This window comes from Dama dama, chromosome 33 (assembly GCF_033118175.1).
Source record: "Dama dama isolate Ldn47 chromosome 33, ASM3311817v1, whole genome shotgun sequence".
NCBI classification, from domain to species: domain Eukaryota; kingdom Metazoa; phylum Chordata; class Mammalia; order Artiodactyla; family Cervidae; genus Dama; species Dama dama.
The window spans coordinates 8,352,681-8,371,742 of record NC_083713.1 but is presented as its reverse complement, the minus strand read 5'-3'; the positions used below and the strand labels follow the sequence as shown (position 1 = coordinate 8,371,742).

The 19,062-nt window shown below is 52.3% G+C and overlaps 1 protein-coding gene and 1 long non-coding RNA gene across 3 annotated transcripts in view; both read left to right on the top strand.

Moving 5' to 3' along the window:
• The first annotated feature begins 5,416 nt into the window (after positions 1 to 5,416).
• Positions 5,417 to 10,266, top strand: LOC133050929 (uncharacterized). 2 transcript variants are annotated; one of them, XR_009691729.1, is made up of 3 exons: positions 5,417 to 5,530; positions 5,627 to 5,680; positions 10,081 to 10,266. It is a non-coding gene; the product is annotated as an uncharacterized LOC133050929 (long non-coding RNA). The 2 variants fall into 2 exon arrangements; XR_009691730.1 differs by lacking the exon at positions 10,081 to 10,266 and adding an exon at positions 7,983 to 8,000.
• Positions 10,267 to 11,786: 1,520 nt separating this feature from the next.
• Positions 11,787 to 19,062, top strand: part of LOC133050741 (liprin-alpha-1-like) — a 46,994-nt gene continuing 39,718 nt past the window's right edge. The window contains 4 exon segments of the mRNA XM_061134996.1: positions 11,787 to 11,903; positions 13,104 to 13,202; positions 13,674 to 13,838; positions 14,492 to 14,566. Of these exon segments, the coding sequence (XP_060990979.1) occupies positions 11,787 to 11,903; positions 13,104 to 13,202; positions 13,674 to 13,838; positions 14,492 to 14,566 (456 nt within the window).

Sequence of the window (19,062 nt, the reverse complement as noted above, 5' to 3'; positions counted from 1 at the left end):
AGGAGAAAGGACAAGGGAATCGTCCCATTGGGACAACTTGGTATCCATGTGGGAAGGTACCTCGAAAAACACCACCAAACCAATTAGACACCTACTAACAACCAACAATTGAAGAAAAAACTTCACAAAATTCTGAACCATTTTTCATGAGGGAATATCTTTTCTTAAAATGAGGTGATGTTGATTTACAATAAACTGCCTGTTTCAGGTGTAGAGCAAAGTGATTCAGTGATTCACCTCTCAGGTGCTCCCTTGGACAAAACTCATTCCCTTTGGGAGGCCCCGGGGCCTTGCCCTCTCCTCAGAACAGCTAAGAATCCTGAACAGGCAAAGCAGCATGTGGTGGTGCGCGTGGGGGCTTTTAAACTGAATACGTTATTCTAAGATGGTACAAGAAAGAAGCCCAGAGGTTAAGAGAGGGAAGATCTCCAAACCTACCTTTGAACAGGACGTCTTGCTCCCCTGAAAGTGGGTGCGTGAAACAGCGCTTCGGAAGGGAAGAGATGCGTCATGACTATTCCGTCTGCGGTGTGTAGAGAGGACTGGCAGGCACTCCCAGGACTCTCAGGCTCCCAGAACACTGAGCACACGCACACAGTGACGGGACTCTTAGCCCCGCTCTGGGGGCATCGCACTGTCTCCACCCCTGACACAGGGTGAGCGGCTCAGGCGTGTCCTGGAGGGGATGGTCACATGACCTGGACCTGGCCAATCTGTGTGCTCCATCCTCCCTGGCCACCGTGATTGGCTCAGGACTGGGGCGGTGACCAATCAGGGCCCAGGGCCGGGCCTCACGCTGGCCTCAAGGGAGGAGGAGCGCTGGTTCTGCCGGAAGGGGTGGGGCCGCGTGAGGTCAGGCTACAGCAGTGGGAGGGGCGTGAGGTCAGCCTGGGGCGGTTGGTGGCCTTCCCGCGCCCGCCCGTCGGGGCAGAGCCGCCGGCCTGAGACGGAGGGCGCTGCTGAGCCCAGGGGTTGAGAGTCCTGGTTCCTGCTGTGGTCCCGGAGCTCCACCTGAGACCGGAGGGAAGCCGTCTACCCGTGAGTCCTCTCCTGCTTGTCTGTCAGCTTGTTTGAACCACGCTGGGTTTTCTGTCCAGCTGGCTGAGCGGAGACCTGTGGAAATGCACCTGTGTGGGTTTTGGCCGGCCTCAGGGAAGAAATGCCGGATGACACTGGGAGACTCCAGTTTAACCTGGATTCAGGTCATATCCCTTGAAAGTAAAGTGGAAGTCCCTCAGCCGTGTCCAAGTCTTGGCGACCCCATGGGCTATACAGTCCATGGAATTCTCCAGGCCAGAATACTGGAGTGGGTAGCCTTTCCCTTCTCCAGGGGATCGTCCCAGTCTCGGGATTGAACCGAATTCTCCCGCATTGCAGGCAGGTTCTTTCCCAGCTGAGCTACAAGAGAAGTCCAAGAGTACTGGAGTGGGTAGCCTGTCCCTGTGTAGCGGATCAGCATTCCTGACCCAGGAAGCAAACCGGGGTCTCCTGCATGGCAGGAGGATTCTTTACCAGCTGAGCTGTCGGGGAAGCCCAATATCTCTTAAGGCCAGCTACTAATTGTAGAATTACCCTAATTAGTCTTCACGGGATTAAGGTAGCAACCTGCTAAGGTAGCAATGGATGTCCTTTTTCTAGAGGAGAAAACTGGGGCTCAAAGAAGGGGGTAACACAGCTACAGCAAGGAAGTGTGTACCTACACAAAACCCCCAGATCCTGTTGTTAGAACTCAGGGAAGCCATATGGTGTGGCTTGTCCATGTGACAGGGGCTAAGGCAGCCAGCCCACACTGGATACAGTGGGGACCTGACTTGGTAACTGCCTTCTGGCAGCTCTGAGACTCACAAAAGCAATTTGCACTGAAGAGAAGAAGGACACCTCCCTCACCCACCCCACCACACCCTCTGGGTACTCCCACACCCTGCCCCCTTTCTCTTGCTTTGTGAGGGACTAAGAGTCACGCTCAGGTGACCACATTGGCTGTCCACTGTTCACGAGCTTCCAACTGGAGCTGCTACAGGAGAGGCCACGAGCCTTTGCCCCTGAGTACCTCTCTTTCCTTTGCACCGTGGGGGCCCTCCTCCACACCTGTACACCAGAGGCCTTTTCTGAGACATGCAGGGACCCTCCTTCAGTTTGCATCAGGTTGCATCCATCGCTGTCCTTTCAGTGCCTCCCTTGAAACTCAGCTCATGAGCTCCTTTGTCTGCATCGCGGCCCACCTGGCTGCCATGGAAGGGACAGAGCTGACAATGAATCCAAAGCTCAGATCTGACAGACAGGAATCTGTGTATAAAGGACCTGATTATTCACGCTGTAGAAGCTGTAGGAGGCTCCAGGGATCCGTAACCAGGGCTTGGGCCAAAGTGGCTCCACGGCGGTTTTAATGCCTGGGGAGGGTTCTGTCTATAGTGGGGGTGGGGTGAGTCTCCTGAGGTTCTGAAGGCCCACTGCGTGCAGGTTCATGGTGCACAGAGAAGAGAAGGCAGAGTCCTTGCCTGGCGGTGGTCATGGATGAGCCAGACAGGCAGGCAGGGCACGATAGCACCTGAGCTGCCTTCGTGAGTGAATGGTGTGGGGGCGGAGGAAGAGAACCAGGTCTGCCCCCTTATGTGGTGCCTGGGGCAGGTTGTCACCAGACTAAACACTTACTATGGTGATGGCCATCACTGCTGTCTACCTGGGGTTGACATTGGTGTGTGCCTACATCTGAGCGGTCAGGCCGTCTCGAAACTACACTGGCCATGGGCAATGCCTGTCCTTGGAACTTGACATGTTTCGTCTCTTCCTTACTGAACGTTGATTTCCAAGAGGGTTTTTGGGCCACAAGGATGTTGGTTTTTCTCTAGCTTTGTCTCGTGAGGAATGCTTTTCTGGTCGTTGGTGTGGTTTGCTTTCCCAGCTCTCTTTCTTGGCTTATTTTGTGAAGTTGTTTCTGCCAGAGGAAGAGCTCAGAATTTGCCTTCTGGCTGAGATGTGACACTTCACTTGAACCCAGCAGAGGGAGGAGTGGTGGGTCTGGAAGAAACGGGTTCATAACTTCGTGTATAGGACGCGTGGAGGCTGAGCCTGGCTGACTGGCTGTGACCACAGGTGACCCTCTTGCCCCCCACCTCCCCCAGGAAGCGTAGGCCCAGAGGAACTCAGCTTAAAAATAGCTTGCCCAGCAACCCACAAGAGGGGCCCTGCTTGTCAAATTAGGATCTGACACCTTGATCCAGAAGTCAGTATCACACACGAGTGTCCAGGAGCGGTGTCATGCCAGAGACCCCTGGGGCAGCAGACAGGATGGAAATGGTGGGGAAAGGTCCCGGAGGCAGGCGGCCCAGGCCTGCTTTCTGCAGGAGCGCCTCATCTGTCCACCCCCCACTCTTCTGTCCCTCCAATGGCACTGGGGTCAGCGGCCAGGGTTCCCAGGAAACAGACAAGAGCAGCTTGTGGGCCAACATGTTTCCTTGTAACTGAAACCCATCAGCATTTTTCAAGTCCAACCTCAAAGCCAGAGCATAATTTATGCCCACTGGTCATTGCCAAGAAGGCCACACTGAAAATCCCGTCTGAGTACTGGGGTTGACCGAGGCCCACACTGCCCTGATGTTGAACTTGACTCCGGCTTTGGCAGAATTATGAAGGCCGCAGACACGTGAACCCTACAAGGTCAGTTTGCTTTTGAGCTGCCTTTCAGGGCTCGCCACCGCACCCCAGGGCTGGCGGGCTGTAGTTTCTCCTCATTCCTCCCCGGAGCTGGTGTGGGCCGTGGCGCCATCTGTTTCCCATCTTTGTGGATGTTGTTTTCTGAAAAGCAAGCGAGGAGCTGCCTGCTGGAGGATGGGAGCCGCCTCCACACCAGACTCCAGGAGGCTCGGATGAGGCAGTGAGGGCACCTGAGCTCCCAGGGAGGCTCATACCCCGCCCAGCCCCTCTGAGGCCACATGTGTGTGTCCAGACCCAGCCCGGCCACGAGCTGGGGGCTGAGCAGCCTCAGTCTTTCCATCTGTAGAATGGAGAGGCTTTAATCTGCTGGGGGTGGGCAGGGAGGCCATGGACATGGGGCGGGGGGAGGGGCATGTTTCTTGCAGTTTCCAGCTGAGGCCTTGTGGGCGTGAGCTGGTGTCGGAGACAGTTCCCTGACTTGGCTAAGTGTGGTGATGAGGGTGGAGTTGGGGGTAGGGGTCCCTCCTCATAGCCTGGACATTGGGGTGGGGTTTCTCGACTTTGAGGCACCTCAAGTCTAATTTCAACAGCTCCGTATGTAAGGATAATGCAGCCACAGATGTTCTCAGGGACTTGTCAGCCTGGATGCAAACCCCCATCCCCACCTCACCCTGTGTGGGCATCCTGCCCCGGCTTGTGGTACAGGGGTCAGATCCCTTTACCGAGGGAAGGAACTGAGGCTCTGAGAGGTGGGACAAGGAGATCAAGGTCCCTGGGCCCGACAGGGGCAGAGCCAGCACTTGAACCTGGGTGCTGGGCCCTCATGTCCGACTCTTTGACCTGAACCGTGAGAACTGGACTGTAGAGAGGGCTGAGCGCCAAAGAATTGATACTTTTGAACTATGGTGTTGGAGAAGACTCTTGAGAGTCCCTTGAACTGCAAGGACATCAAACCAGTCAATCCTAAAGGAAATCAACCCTGAATATTCACTGGAAGGACTGATGCTGTAGCTGAAGTTCCGATAGTTTGTCCAACTGACGTTAAGAGCTGACTCATCGGAAAAGACCCTGATGCTGGGAAAGATTGAAGGCAGGAGGAAAAGGGGGCGCCTGAGGATGAGATGGTTCGATGGCAACACTGAGTCCATGGACATAAGTTTTGAGTAAGCTCTGGGAGATGGTGAAGGACAGGGAAGCCTGGTGTGTTGCAGTCCATGGGGTCTCAAAGAGCTGGACATGACTTAATGACTGAACAACAACAAAATGTCTTCAGGCCCCATCTCACTCCTACCCAAAGACTCAGTGTCTATGCCATGAGCCTCTCCTACATTGAGGTGTCAGGGGCCATTGTGTAGTCCCAAAGCTATTCATATCTCTCTTCCAAATCCCACCATCACACATTCATTTCTTTGGCCAGAAAGTTTTCATGTCTCTTGAGTCTTAAGTGCTGAGGCTTTTATACACCCCACCTGTCTTCCTTTGGGCCTCTCTAGGTTTTGTGGAAGCATACTTGTTATAAACTGGAGAAGAAAATGGCAAAGATATGAAGTGAATTCTGGACATGGTTTAAGAGTCTTGTCTTGAAAGTTGCCCAAGGAAATGGCAACCCACTCCAGTGTTCTTGCCTGGAGAATCCCAGGGATGGGGTCACACAGAGTCGGACTCGACTGAAGTGACTTAGCTTTAGCAGCAGCAGCATCTCTACTCAGAGTCAGCAATTTGACCTTCTTGTACTTCTTTTCCTTGTTGGTTTTAGTATCAAGGTTATGCTAGTCTTATGAAACAAGGAGGAGAGTGTTCCTGGTTTACCCCAAGAGTTCCTGTGAGATTGCTGTTTACTTCCCTGGCTTTTTGGAAGAATTGATTGGCAAAACAAGTAGGTTTCATTGTGGGGAGGCTTTTCACTTCAGATTTAATTTTTTTCATGCAAATAAAAATTTCTGATTTTGTATGTCTTCTTGGGTCTATTTAGGTAAAGCATTTCCCACTGCTAGGAATTTAGTGAGGCCAGCAGACTCTACAATTGGTAAGTGAACTGTGTTCATAATATCTTTCTTGTCTGCAAGATGGGTTGTCTCCCCTTTTAAAAATCCTTGATATTGGTGATTTGTGCCCTGTCTCTTTTTCTTAATCAGTTTCTCTAGGGGTTTATCATTTTTCTCAATCCTTTCAAAGAGCCAACTTTTGGCATTGTTTTTAAAAAAAATTCGTATGTGCTTACTGTTTCCTTATTTTCTGCTCCTTTTTCTTCTATCTGCCTTGTGTGTCGTTTGCTCTGCTTCTTTTCTGGTTTCTTGGGATAGAGGCTTAATTGATTTTTAGCCTTCCTTCTTTTCCAGGATATGTGTTTAAGGCTTTAAGACCCTGTAAACATAGTTCACTGGGTCCCAGAAGTTTGAATAAGCCAGACTTTCATTATCTTTTATGGAAAAGTATTTCTAATTTTCGTTGTGTTTTTTAAAATTATTATTCATGAAGTTCTTCAAGAAGTATGTCATTTAACTTCCCAATGTTTGGGAAGGTTTTTCTAGTGACCCTTTTTTGATTCCTAGCTTAATTCCATGAAGAGCCCTGTCTTAGGCTTTTAGGGCTACTGTTACCAATACTGTAGACTAGCTGCTAGACAAGAGAAAGTTGTTTCTTAGAGTACTGGAGGCTGGGCAGTCCCAAGATCACCAGCAGGTGCCACGTCTGGTGAGGCCTGGTTCCTGGTTCCTAGACTGCCTGCTGCTTCTCCCTGTTCTCGCATCACGGGAGCCCATTCCCTCCTGACCTGACCCCTCCCAGAGTCCCTGCCTCCGAGTATCATCTCCACGTGCGGGGTGAAGTTTGAGGGCACATAGACCGTCAGCCCATTGCAATCCCTAAGCATACCCTGCATTATTTCAGTCCTTTGAAATAATTCGAGCTTTCCTAGTGGCCCAATATATATTCCTTTTGTTATATGTTCCTTGGGCCCCTGAAAATCACGCGTATCAGGGGGAATGCAGTGTTCCGTGCGTATCACTTAGATCAGGTTTGTCAATCATATAATTCAGATTTCGGTAGCCACGTTGAGTAAAGCAGAAGTAGGTGAAATCATCCGTAATACGTTTTATTTTAACACACCCAAAGCAGTACCCTTTCCGTGTGTGATCAATCAGCATGATGGAACCCAATGAATCAGTTTCTGTTCTCTTCTTCACGCTGCGTCTTTAAACTCCAGTGCGTGTCTCACGTGTGCAGCACGCCTCAGCGCAGCGCCGGCCGCACTTCAGGTCCTTCATGGCTGCAGGTGCCCACGCACCAGGGAGCCCAGTTCCGTGAGAGATGTGTCTTTAACGTCTGCCATTGCGATTGTGAACCTGGCTGTTATACTTTTCTGTTTCTGTCAGTTTTTATGTATTGATATTTTGAGGTTATGTTATTAGGTACATTCAAATTTAGAATCCTCATCTTTTTGGTAGACTGAACTTGTATCAGTATGAGATGCTTCCTTTTATCGCTAGGAATGCTTCTTACTCAGGGCACTGTTTGACAGTGATATTGCCACATCAGTTTTCTGTCCTTGTTTGCCTGCGTATCTTTTCGTGTCACCTGTCTGTGGTCTTCCATCTTCACATGTACCTCTGTGAATAGTGTAGAGTTTTGATGTTAATCAGTTTGACACTTTTTATCTTTCCGTGAGAACCTTTGCTCTGTTTACAGTTTGATGTTCCCGTGTGCAGACAGCGTGTTGCTGTTTGTTTTCTGTCTGTCCCGCCTCTTCTGTGTCCTTGTCTCGGGCCTTCTGTTAGAAGGATGAGGTGCTTTTCTAGTTCTTCCTCCTCTGCCAGGTGGTTGGGTGAGTGTGCGCAGATACGGCGCGTGGTTTACATTTAAGTCTAACTTAGTGCTGTTACTGCCTCCCTGACACGGCTGTTTGCTCCTTGTCACTGTTATCCTTTAAAACTGTAGATATATTTTTGGTGTTGTCATGATTGTAGAGTTAATGTGTACTGTCAGAGTTACCTCATGGTTGGTCTTTACTTGTTTTTTATATTTCAGTCAGAGACTACTTTTCTTTTTCCCAAAGCACGGCCTTAATATCTTTTTAGTTCATGTCTGTGGGTGAAGAGTTGTCTCATTTCCATTTGCCCTAAAAGTCTTTATTTTCTTTCCCCTTGGAAGCATGTTTTTGTTGGGTGTAGAACTCCAGGTTGGTGGTGTTTCTTTGCAGCATTTTACAGGCGCCCGTCAATGATCTCCTGACTTCGTTGTTCTTGCAAAGTCAGCTCTCGGCGTTGCTGTGCCATTAAAAGCCACACCTTTTTTCCTCTGAGCGCTGGAACATTTTCTTCTCGCCTCAGGCACCCGCAGAGCTGCTGAAACCAATGTGTGGTTTTCATTTTTGAGTCAATAGTCTGATTCTTGAGCCAACTCTTGCCCCCGTCCGTGCCAGTCAGTTCAGTCACTCAGCGTCTGACCCGTTGCGACCCCATGGACTGCAGCACGCCAGGCTTCTCTGTCCATCACCAGCTCCCGGAGCCTGCTCAAGCTCATGTCCATCGAGTCAGTGATGCCAGCCAACCGTCTGGTCTTCTGTTGTCCCCTTCTCCTCCCGCCTTCAGTCTTCTCCAGCATCAGGTTCTATTCCAGTGAGTCAGTTTCTCGCATCAGGTGGCCAAAGTATTGGAGCTTCAGCATCAGTCTTTCCAGTGAATATTGAGGACTGATTTGCTTTAGGATGGACTGGTTGGATCTCCTTGCAGTCCACGGGGCTCTCAAGAGTCTTCTCCAACATCACAGTCCAGAAGCATTGATTCTTCGGCATTCAGCTGTCTTCATGGGCCAATTCTCACATCCATACATGACTACTGGAAAAAACACAGCTTTGACTAAATGAACCTTTGTCGGCAAAGTAATGTCTCTGTTTTTTAACATGCTGCCTAGGTTCATCATAGCTTTCCTTCCAAGGAGCAGGTGTCCTTTAATTTCACCATCTGCAGTAAGTTTGGAGCCCAAGAAAATAAAGTCTGTCACTGTTTCCATTGTTTCCCCATTTATTTGCCATGAAGCGATGGAGCCGGATGCCATGATCTTCATTTTTTGAATGCTGAGTTTTATGCCAGCTTTTTCACTCTCCTCTTCCACTTTCATCAAGAGGCTCTTTAGTTCCAACCCCTGGAGGCATTTCTTATTCCCCTTTCTGTCTTTTCTCCCTCATAAGGGGACCCATTTATAGCTTTTAACAACATAGTTTCACAACGGGCTCTTTCTGTACTTTTTTCCCTCTTATATATATTTTTTAACTGATCCATCCTTCAGTTCACTGATCCTCTCTTCAGGTACGTCCAGTTTGATGTTAAGCCCAGAGACTGAGTTCGTAAATTCAGTCCCTGTTATTTTAAAGTTGTAGCATCGGTTTTGATTCTCAGAAATTTCTCCTTTGGTCAAGTATATTTTTTGAACTGGTGACGTTTGCATCTGATACCTCTAGCATACCTCTGATATTCTGATAGACATCTGCTACCTCTGGATCTGTTTCAGTTCTTTTTCTCTTGGTCCTGTTTGTTGTTACACCCTTTTTTGCTTTGTTGGTTGCATGTTGGACACTACGTTTGGAAAACCCTAGAGGTCCTGAGTGATGCTGTCTTCCCCAGACTTTCCTCTGACGTAGACCTCTCGTGGGGACAGAGCTCTCTGTTCACTCAGGGCCTGAGTGACTTGAGGCTGGGGGGGTCCTTGTAAGCTGAGTCTCAGCAGCCTTCACCCACCTTCCCCGCCTCCCCCCACCCGACCCCAGGGAGGAGCCCTCCGGCGTCTCCGTCTGGAAGCCTGGGGGCCCTCCCAGGGCCCCTCCTTCTCGGCAGGTCCTGAATCCCACCGTCCGCCTCCTGAAGACCACGAGGTGATTGATACTCAGCGCTCAGCCAGTTTGGGCAGAGTGTTGGGTACGTTTTCTGTGCCCAACTTTTCTTGGGGAGATTGGTCTCTACCATCCGGACTGACTTGTCAGGCCTGCGCTCATCTGTTTGTCTTCCCAGCCGGAGGAGCCGTCCAGAGCTGTGTTAGCCAGTCCCCTCTGCTGGACTTTCCCCTGCCTTTTGTTCGCAGAGTCAGCTTTGTTCAGATGCCCCGGGGGAAGGAGCGGACCTCTCAGTCTCCAGCTGCCTCACTGGGCTTCCCTGTTGCTTGAAATCTTGGATTGTGGCTGCCTGAGGACCTCTTTTAAAATGTATTTAGCTTTTCTAGCTCTGGGTAGGCTGACCTACAAGCTGCTTGCGTCTGTAACTGGAAGTGGGGAAGCCCTGGGTGTCTTCTCTCATCTGAGGCCACATGTAAGCATCACAGTAATTATACTGATCATCTTTATTTGATCCCAGGAAAACAAGAGGCAGGGGTCCTTGCTTAGTACCCACGGTTGTGTTTCGGATCAGAATCCCCAGCTTGCCCATGCTCTTTCAGTGCCACTTGAATTTGGGAAGAAGGTGGAGCAAGCGGCCCACGCAGCCTGGGGACGGAGGAGCCGGTGTGCCCGCTTCCCCTGCGCCTGCCAGCCCAGGGCAGGCCTTGCGATGACAGGATGCTGGTGGTGGACGAGAAGCTGAGGAGGGCGGGGCTGCGTGACCTGTGTTCTGTGATGGGGTCACATGTGGGTTTTCTTTTTCAGTTTGAAAAGTGACTGCTTTTACCACCGTTAGTATTTTTTGGACCAAGGCAGATATATAAATAGGTAAATAAAGGCTCTTTCGTCGATTAAAAAAAAAAAGAAAAGTGACTGCTTTTAATCTTCCCTCCAGTTTCACTTTCAGGTTGACAATGAAGATTTTATTCTTCAAGTTGAGCACAGTGATTTTACAGTGTTTTTGAAAGCCACAGTTGAGGTTTTCAAAAGACGTCTCAGAGAACTCCAGTAGATAAAGCGAAAAAAAGAGAACGTGTTCAGGGTGCACTGAGGGCGGGACCCCAAACTGTACCCTGTCTCCCCAGAGTCTGTCATTGCTGAGATGGGCGGACATACGACCCCAAGCACCCAGGGGACTGAGTCCTCAAGTGACCGCAGAGGTCCGGGCTGAGCCAGGAGCAGTATGGGCTATGCCCTGGCGCGTGGAGAGCCGCGAGGCTGGGAGTGGGGCCAGGAGAGGGGGTGGGAGACTCGGGCGCGGAGGGAGGGCAGGGCAGCCCCTGGCGGGATCTGGGAGGCGCTGGCTGTCACGGCTGGAGGCAGGGCCACCCCTGAACTTCCACCATGCCGCCCCCATGGGGCCGAGTCTTCTGGCGGCCCAGGGTCCAAGTTAAGAGCGCGAGCTCGCAGCAGGTTGAATGAAACCCTGTCCCCACTGTGGGTTCATTGTAAGCGCCCGGAGCGAGGTTGGTCAAGCCCTTGCTGAGCTCGAGTGAGGGAGCCAGTCAGGGAGGACCAAGCTCAGGGTGAGAGTGAGGGGCAGCCAGCATGGTGAGTGCTCCTCAGCCGGGTGGGTTCTGGGCACACCCTTGAGTTCAGGGGTGCCCTTTCAGTAGCCTCACTGCAGGCTTATTTCGGGGGTGGAGGAAGCAGAAGCCCACTTAGAAGACGTGCTCATCCCTAGTGGTGGTGGTTTCTGAAGCAGTTTATACTGTTCGGTTTGACTGTGACCCAGTGACTTTGCAGGGTCACGTTTGAGGGTGGGCCTGAGCTGTGGGCACGGCCTTCCTTCTCCCGCACCCAACACACACCTGCCATCTTTTTGGCAGCCCCTCCCCGCTCTCTGCACCCTTGATGGTGGGCCTGAGCCCAGCCCCCCTGTTACCATGGAGCCCCTTGTGACAGAGTGGGTTCCATGTTCTGGGCTCCTGGGAGATGTGCTGGAGGCAGAGCCTTCGTGCCATTTCTTCTTGAGACAGCGGAGCTGGTGGTCATAGTGTGAGATCGGTGTGTGTGAGAGCAGTGTGTGCGTGAGAGCGGTGTGTGTGAGAGCGGTGTGTGCGTGAGAGCGGTGTGTGCGTGAGAGCGGTGTGTGTGAGAGCAGTGTGTGAGAGTGGTGTGTGTGAGAGCGGTGTGTGTGAGAGAGCGGTGTGTGCGTGAGACCGGTGGTCATAGTGTGCGATCGGTGGTGATACCTCAGGTGCTGAGGTATCTGCCTGGGAAACAGCAGGTGCCCCTGAGTGGGGGGCTGCCCACATCCGCGAGGATGGGTCGCAGAAGGGCCAGCCTTTGGGCGCTTTTCCCATGCTGCAACCCCAAGAAAAAGGCCAAGACAAGAAATAAGTTGGCCTCATCCCAAGTCCTGGAAGCAGAGTGGCCGGAGGTGAGAGCAGCCGGGGGCTGGGCCCGTCGGGTTGGCCCTCACCTGGTGAAGCGTTGGGGTTCTGTTTCACTGTGTTCGCATGGTTGTGGGCCCTGCCGGCCAGGGCGTTCTGGCCTCCTGGGCAGGATCGACCCCAGCAGGTTGACCTTGTAAGAGGCTGTGCATGTGGTGCATGGACGATGGGCGGGGGCCCCACAGGAAGGGAAACAGTGGCTGGAGGAGTCACTGGGGCACGTGGACTGAGCCATAGAGTCAGTCCTTGGAGCAGAAAGGCTAAGCCCGTTAAGGTCTCTCTTCTTCCAAACAAGGCATCCCCTGGCTGGAGGAGTCTCTGGGGCATGTGGATCGAGCTAGAGAGTCAGTCCTTGAAGCAGAAAGGCTAAGCCCCTTAACGTCTCCCATCTTACAAAGCACAGACCAGTTCGTCCAGTGTTCTCGTGACGGGTACCTAGTGCTCATGTATATAACATACACCCTCATAGCTTCACATGTCTACTGCATGCCTCTTAAAAAGTGTTGGGCAGTGCTCTAGGTGCCGAATACTTAGTATGTAGTAGGGGATACGTGGCCCAGGATTTTTGTATTTGTGCAAAGAACAATCGAAGAATGAAAGAGTCCGTGTGGTTCGGTTTGAGCAAGTTCACCACATGGACGGCCCCGCGTACATACATATTGTGATAAAATACATATAACATGAATTTACCATTTTAAGCAGTTCATTGAATGACTGGGTGACTTCAGTGGAGTCAGGCTAACAGATGGCCTTGGGGTGCCATCAGCCTCTTTCGCAGAGGAACACTCCAAAGCCTGGTGGCCTTGTAGACCTTACCTTTCTTCTTCACTCTCCCCAGGGGCTCTAGGTCACTTGTCTGTGTGTCGTTGAAGAATCTCTTTATCCACTTTGTTGTTAGGTGTATGTTTAGGAAAGTTTCTCAGACTTGCCTGGGTCTTGAGAAGGCTGGCTTGGATTCCGGGTTCTCCCCTGCCGCGTGCCTGCCAGGTCGAGGTGGAGGCTGCAGGCCAGTCTGAGTTGTAGGGGTCTGTGTGGTCTTGGGGTCAGCGGACCCCCTCTTCTCCGGAGGGGCAGGGAGATCCTTTGAGTGGAGCCTGGAGAGAATGGACAGTGTCAGTCTTCAGAGTCTCGCTCTCTTTAACATTTGTGTTTGCGTTTAGTTACTTCCTCATTTACCTGTTTTCTAGGAGTTGGCCACATCTCAACAACTAAAGGCATGCAGGGAGCAGCTTCTTACAAGAGAAGCGGAAATCGCGGAGCTGAAAGCCGAAAGGAACAACACCAGGGTCAGTAGGCGGAGTCTCACGTGTTGACCTGTGCCCCGCGGGGGTCACCGCTGGGCTCCGTGTTGGTGTCTTTAAAGTCTGTCTGGTTTTCAAGTCATTTTTCACATCTTCCCACTGAGCAGACCGAGGTGGATCAGTTTGGGGTTCTCATACCTTGCTTCAAATTTATGATGAGAGCTAATGTAATTTTAGTACACTTGAGGGGAGAGTTCTCTTAGCTTCCATTTTTGTCCATGCTGCAGTTTGTGTGGGATCTTAGTTCCCCGACCAGGGATTAAAACCCATGAGCCCTGCAGAAGTGTGGAGTGTTAACTCCTGGGACACTGGGGAAGTCCACTCTAAATTCAGACTGAACTGGCGGGATTCCGACGTGCCTTAGCATGGTTTTGGTCTTAGCGTGAGGCTGAGAGGCGTTCTCAGCCCTGAATTCAAGTGTGAGGTTGAAGGTGCTCCTTTGGCCCCGCCTTGCAGCTGCTGCTGGAACACCTGGAGATCCTGGTTTCCCGGTATGTGCCGTCCCTCCGGATGACGGCGGGCCCGCAGCAGGCGCAGTCCCCAGCCAGCATGACCAGCGAGGTGGAGCTGCTCAGGGCGCTGAGATTGCTCTTTGAGCACCACAAGGCCCTGGACGAGAAGGTACCAGCCACGCGGCCGTCCTGGATTTGTACATTTGCTGCCTGGTTAGGTGGACGATGCGTGTATTTATGGAACTAGTTGACTTTTGAGCTTCTTGAATTCTTGTAAATACAGGCTTTTCTGTAAGAACTCAGAGTTTTATATGGTTAAAAAGCGTTGCCTGAGTACATGCTCAGACATGTCCGAGTCTTTGCGACCCTGTGGACCGTAGCCCACCACGCTCCTCTCTTCATGGGGCTTCCCAGGCAAGAATACTGGAGTGGGTGGCCATCTTCTACTCCAGGGGATCTTTCCGACCCAGGGATCGAACCTGCCCTCTCACATTGGCAGGCAGATTCTTTACCACTGAGACACCTGGGAAGTGCCCAGTTAAAAAGTATTAGTTGGCATAAATGTCTCAAGGTTTTTTTTATTCTGTATACCAATTTGCAATTAAAAACTGGGTAATACAGTTCTTTTAGGATAACAGTTTTTTCCTCTGAAACTGAGAATTTAAAGCTGTTAGTAAGCAGATTTTCTTCACCTTAAGGTCAATGAGAGACATTAAAGGTATTCTGTTACAGTAGCCATGGAATCAGGTGAGGGTAGAATAAGAAGCGCACTAACGTATGTACACACATCAACACACAGTGATTCGGCCCCTTTTATTTCAGTGGAGAGAGCAACTACGACACGCTCTCGAAAGGTGTAGTTCCTTAGAAGAGGAATTAAGGACCGCAGACAAACAGGTGAGTTTGGACAGTCATCGTGTAATTCAGTTAAGGGTTCGTCATTTGTGTACTTTCATTCTCAAAAAGTACGAAGGCTGTAGTGGTGGACATCATGTGTTATTTATCTTTGAAATGGGGCGCAAGGGCCTGAGGAATAACCCCAGGGAGGGTGGGGCCTGGAGCCAGGGAGAGACATGTTGGAGGGCGGCGGGGTGAGCAAGGAGGACAGGGGGCTTGGTGACATGGGTTCCTGCAGCCCCCGGGAGCTGCCCGGCAGGGCGGGGCACAGCGCCTGCTTGCAGAGAGCTGGAGACCAGGCGGGAGGGGGACAGCAGAGGCCGCTCCCAGGGAGCCTTCAGAGACCCCGAGTGGGCGCTGCAGGGAGCCCTGGAGGAGGAGTCTGCTGGTTCCCGTTGTGCCATCTGAAGGTCAGAGAAGAGAGGATGTGCTGACCGGGCGGATGGGGGTGAACCCATAGGCAGCTTCTTTGCTGGAGCGGAACTGGGATGATGGCAGGAGGTCCTGCAGCCAGCGAAGGGGGTGGCCCAGCCCTTGGGAGGGGTCGTGAGGAACACAGGGGGTGTGGGCTGAGACCACGCGGCCAGGGAGCCGGCAGCCAGCACCTCGAGGCTGCCCCTCGGATGCTTTGAGGTCATGTCTGGGAAAGAAGGCAGGACCTGGGTTGAGAGTCGGACAGGGGGGAGACTTGCAGAGAGAAGGGTGTGAGGTGTGAGATCGGGAGGGCGGCACGGGCCCCAGCAGGCACTCTCCCGTGCGTCTCTGATGGCAGAGCCGCCCTTGTGGTGCGAGGGGCTGTCCCCCAGAACAGCCCGAGTGCCTGTGCCCCGAGAGGACAGCCGCGGGGGGCTGGCCCTCCAGTCCCCTAGCTGCCCAGCTCGCTCCTGTCTGTGCGTGTTCAGACCAGCCTGGAGCACGGAGGGCTGGGAACCTGTGAGGACGGCACTCCTCGGGGAGCTAGTACAAGTGATGACCGCTGAGGTGGACCCAGCGGCTGCGGAGCTGAAGGATTTTTTCCTTCATATTTTCCTTCAGCCTGCCTGATGGAGACAAGGATGTATGTTTTTAATTTTGGGTTTTTGTCTCTGACTCGGTCAGCCCACCCTTGTGAATAACCTCATAGGATTGCCTTCTGTCCACGCTGAGACCTGACTGTCACCAGGCCACCTAGGAACTGGATTCTCCTGCTGCCCGTTTCTTCAGTACTGCTCGCTTAAGAGATGGCCGTGTCTCATAAGCATGGCCGTTTATCCAAAGTTGGGGCTTCCATATCAAATTGTGCTCGGTTCCTGACAGACGAGAGCTGTCCTGAATTTTGCTGACGAGCCGTGGTCCTCTCGTGCCCAGGTGCAGAGCCAGAGGGAGCAGGACTGGGAGTGCGCGCAGCAGGCCCGCGTGGTGGCCACCGTGGCCCAGGCCTTCGAGAGTGACGAGGATGTGTCTGACGGCGAGGGCGACGGGGTCACCCTCCTCAGCTCGGCCGGTCAGCTGCCGCCCAGTGGGCAGGCCGATGGCGACACTCTTCCTGTGATGCTTCAGGAGCAGCTGGATGCCATCAACGAGGAGATCTCGTGGGTGCGCCCGAACTCAGCTCGCCAGAAACTGGGCTTCTCTGAGGAGCTGTCTTCTCGTACGAGAAGTCTGAGTGTTCCATAGTGAGAGAACTGACTTCAGGCCTGTTTCAAGGATTCTCAGTTCTGAGATCGCCCTTGATGAGAGAGCTCAGTCAGGCAGGGCGTTCTGTCCACAGCTGGTGTCAGCCCTTTGTGGAGGGGGTGTTGTAGGGTGTCGCCCCAGCTCTGAGCCCCAAGGTGGGTGAGGTGCCAAGGCGGTGTCCTCCCCGGCCCGTGTACCCTCCAGCCCTGAGGGTTCACCCTCCCGTGTCCATCGGAGACTCCCACGTTGTGGTGAAAAGCCACATGGAAGAGAAAAGCAGGGGTTTGGGAGTTGGCAAGTTCCCACTCAGATCTGCATTGTCCTTTTGAACTTAATACAGTGTGAAGATTGGCTTGTTGTAAGACAGTGGTCCAAGGACATGTGTTTGAGTTTTCCTCATGTCGTCAGTATATTTAAGATGTTCTCTTTAGACACCGTCTTGGCAGTTGTAACAGTTTACAGAACGGGATAGAACGCAAAGGCCCGCCTCGTGGTGAGCAGCGGGCCTTGGGTCTGGGTGCAGCCGGGTGTCCGGGGGCCCCGAGGCCTGCCTGGGCCACACGCGCACAGCTACGCCCCTGTCCTGGGCCCGTGTCCAGAGCGGCTGGAGGCCGGTGACCCCGCGCAGGACCAGGCAGAGCTGCTGCTCAGATAGTTCTCGTCACGTCAACCCAGGCCGAGGTGCCCGTCCGTGCCTGTGTGCCGAGCACGCGGGGCTCGGGGGGAAGGCAGGGGTGAACGGCAGAGCCAGCCATCGCAGGTGGTGGCGCCTGCACTTTTCACGCCTAGACAGACTGCTTCCTTGGCCTTGTGTCAGCTCAGACCAGCTCAGAAAGATGGGCTTTCCCCATCCCCACAGGAAATGTGGAACGGTTTTTTCCACATGAATATTTTTATTTTTACAGCAAGTTGTCAGGTAAAGTGAATTTTCCTTAGGCAGTAAGTTGACTTGTTTTATAAATGATAAATTCTGTCCATCAGCTTGCTCTCACAAGTGAGAAACTTTCAGGACTTATAGGTAGAATGAAGCTGAAGAGGTTATGACCTGCCAGAATCCTGTATTTTATTTTGGAAATCATTTTATAGGCATCATCGAGTATTTAAACTGCTATATAAAATCATCCACTACACGTTAGGGGAGAAGAGCAGGAAGCGTGAATGCTAGGTTAATGCGGCACATTGACATGAAGCCAGAAACTCGCACAAAGCTGGTGGAGAACTTCACCAAGTGATGTGTTTGTACATATTCAACCATTAAAAAAGAAAAATCCCCTCAGCACTTCATCTGGTGTGGGGACTTTTGTTTAGAAAGTCCAGCTTGTTCGTGAATCGCTGTGTTGGTTATATAGAGTTCCCGATTCCCACGGCAAAGACTTGAGGCCCTGACGTGCACCTCTGCCCTGAGAGCAGGGAAGATGAAGGTTGTCAACCTCAGGTATCTCCTCACAGGGAGAGAGTCGCCACCCAGGCCCCGTCAGAATGTTAGCGTAAATAAGTCAAATCAAACGTGAATGACCAGGGGCCAGTTTGCAAGACTCAGTGCTAAGTTATTCCAAGTTTGTGAATATTCAAGAGAGTTAAAGTCGAACCTTTTAGCCGAGATGTGAAATGAGCAGATGTTCCCGGAATTTGCTCATCGTGACACAGAATGCCAGCCCAAATTTGTTGTCCAGACACGGTCCTGTGCTGACGAGGGCAGCTGACGAGTTTTGCTCTCTTTTAGGTGGATCCAGGAGGAGAAGGAGAGCTCGGAGCAGCGGGCCGAGGAGACTGACAGCAGGGCGGGCGGGGCGCGCTTAGGCAGCCTTCGGCGTTTTAAGTCCCTGAGCTCCCTCAACCTGTGTCCTGCCTCCTCACTTGCCGGCTCCTGCCCGCCCAGCAGGGAGCGCTCCCCACCCCGAGGGAGGCAGCACAGCCCGGAGCTCCAGGGAGATCGGCTGGACGTCCTGACTCCGGTATGTGTCTGCCTCCTCCCTGCCGCATGCCTCCCCGAGCACACTGTTTTTCTTTCTTTCTTTTTTCTCTTTTTCCCCAGAAGAAAATCAGGTGCATTTACTATGCTCAGAGGTCTAAGACTTTTAAAGCTGCCTGGTCTTTAATCATTCCATAATGGCACAGGGACCAATCAGTCTTCATATTTGGACCACCGGCTTAGCACGCCATCTTGAACTGAGCCAGAGCCTGCCTCTGGAGCGGTGGGCCTGGCTTGTGCTGGGCACGGTAGCGGCAGGGAAGTTTCTGTGGTCAGGGAGCAGACAGCGTCATGAAAGTAACCATAGGCCGCCCTCATGGCGAGTGAAAACCAGGCAGCACATTTTCCATCGGGGACGCGTGGCTGCAGGGTGCAGGGCATGTGGTGGCAACAGAACCAAGAATCTAAACTGGTCTGCTTGCTGATGGGCCTGGCCACGCGCTCCGGCCGGCTGTGCGTGTGGAACCAGTTAAAGACCCGGTGCCCCAGAGCCCCAGGGAAGAAGTCGGGCTGCCTCACTCTTCCGAGTCTCAGAAAGGGATGACGCCCTAGGGCTTCTGGTGACAGAGTGTGCCGCTCTAAAGCACATGTGCGGGCTTTCTTGTGTGTGGAGCCTCGGTTTCTGAGTGCACTGCTGTTTACCCCGTGAATCACGTGTACAACACTCTGCCTTGAAACTGCACTTGCATTATCCCTTTTTTCTGTTACCAGCCATTTCCTGTGAGCTGCGTGGTTAGCATAGAGTTAAATTAACTGTGGGTCATTTTAGATGCAAGTGAAGTGGTAACTGGTCCATTTTGTGGTATTTTGACACACTGCTTTTATAACTTGTACCATAGCCTAAGTAGTTGATATTTAAAATTCTTGG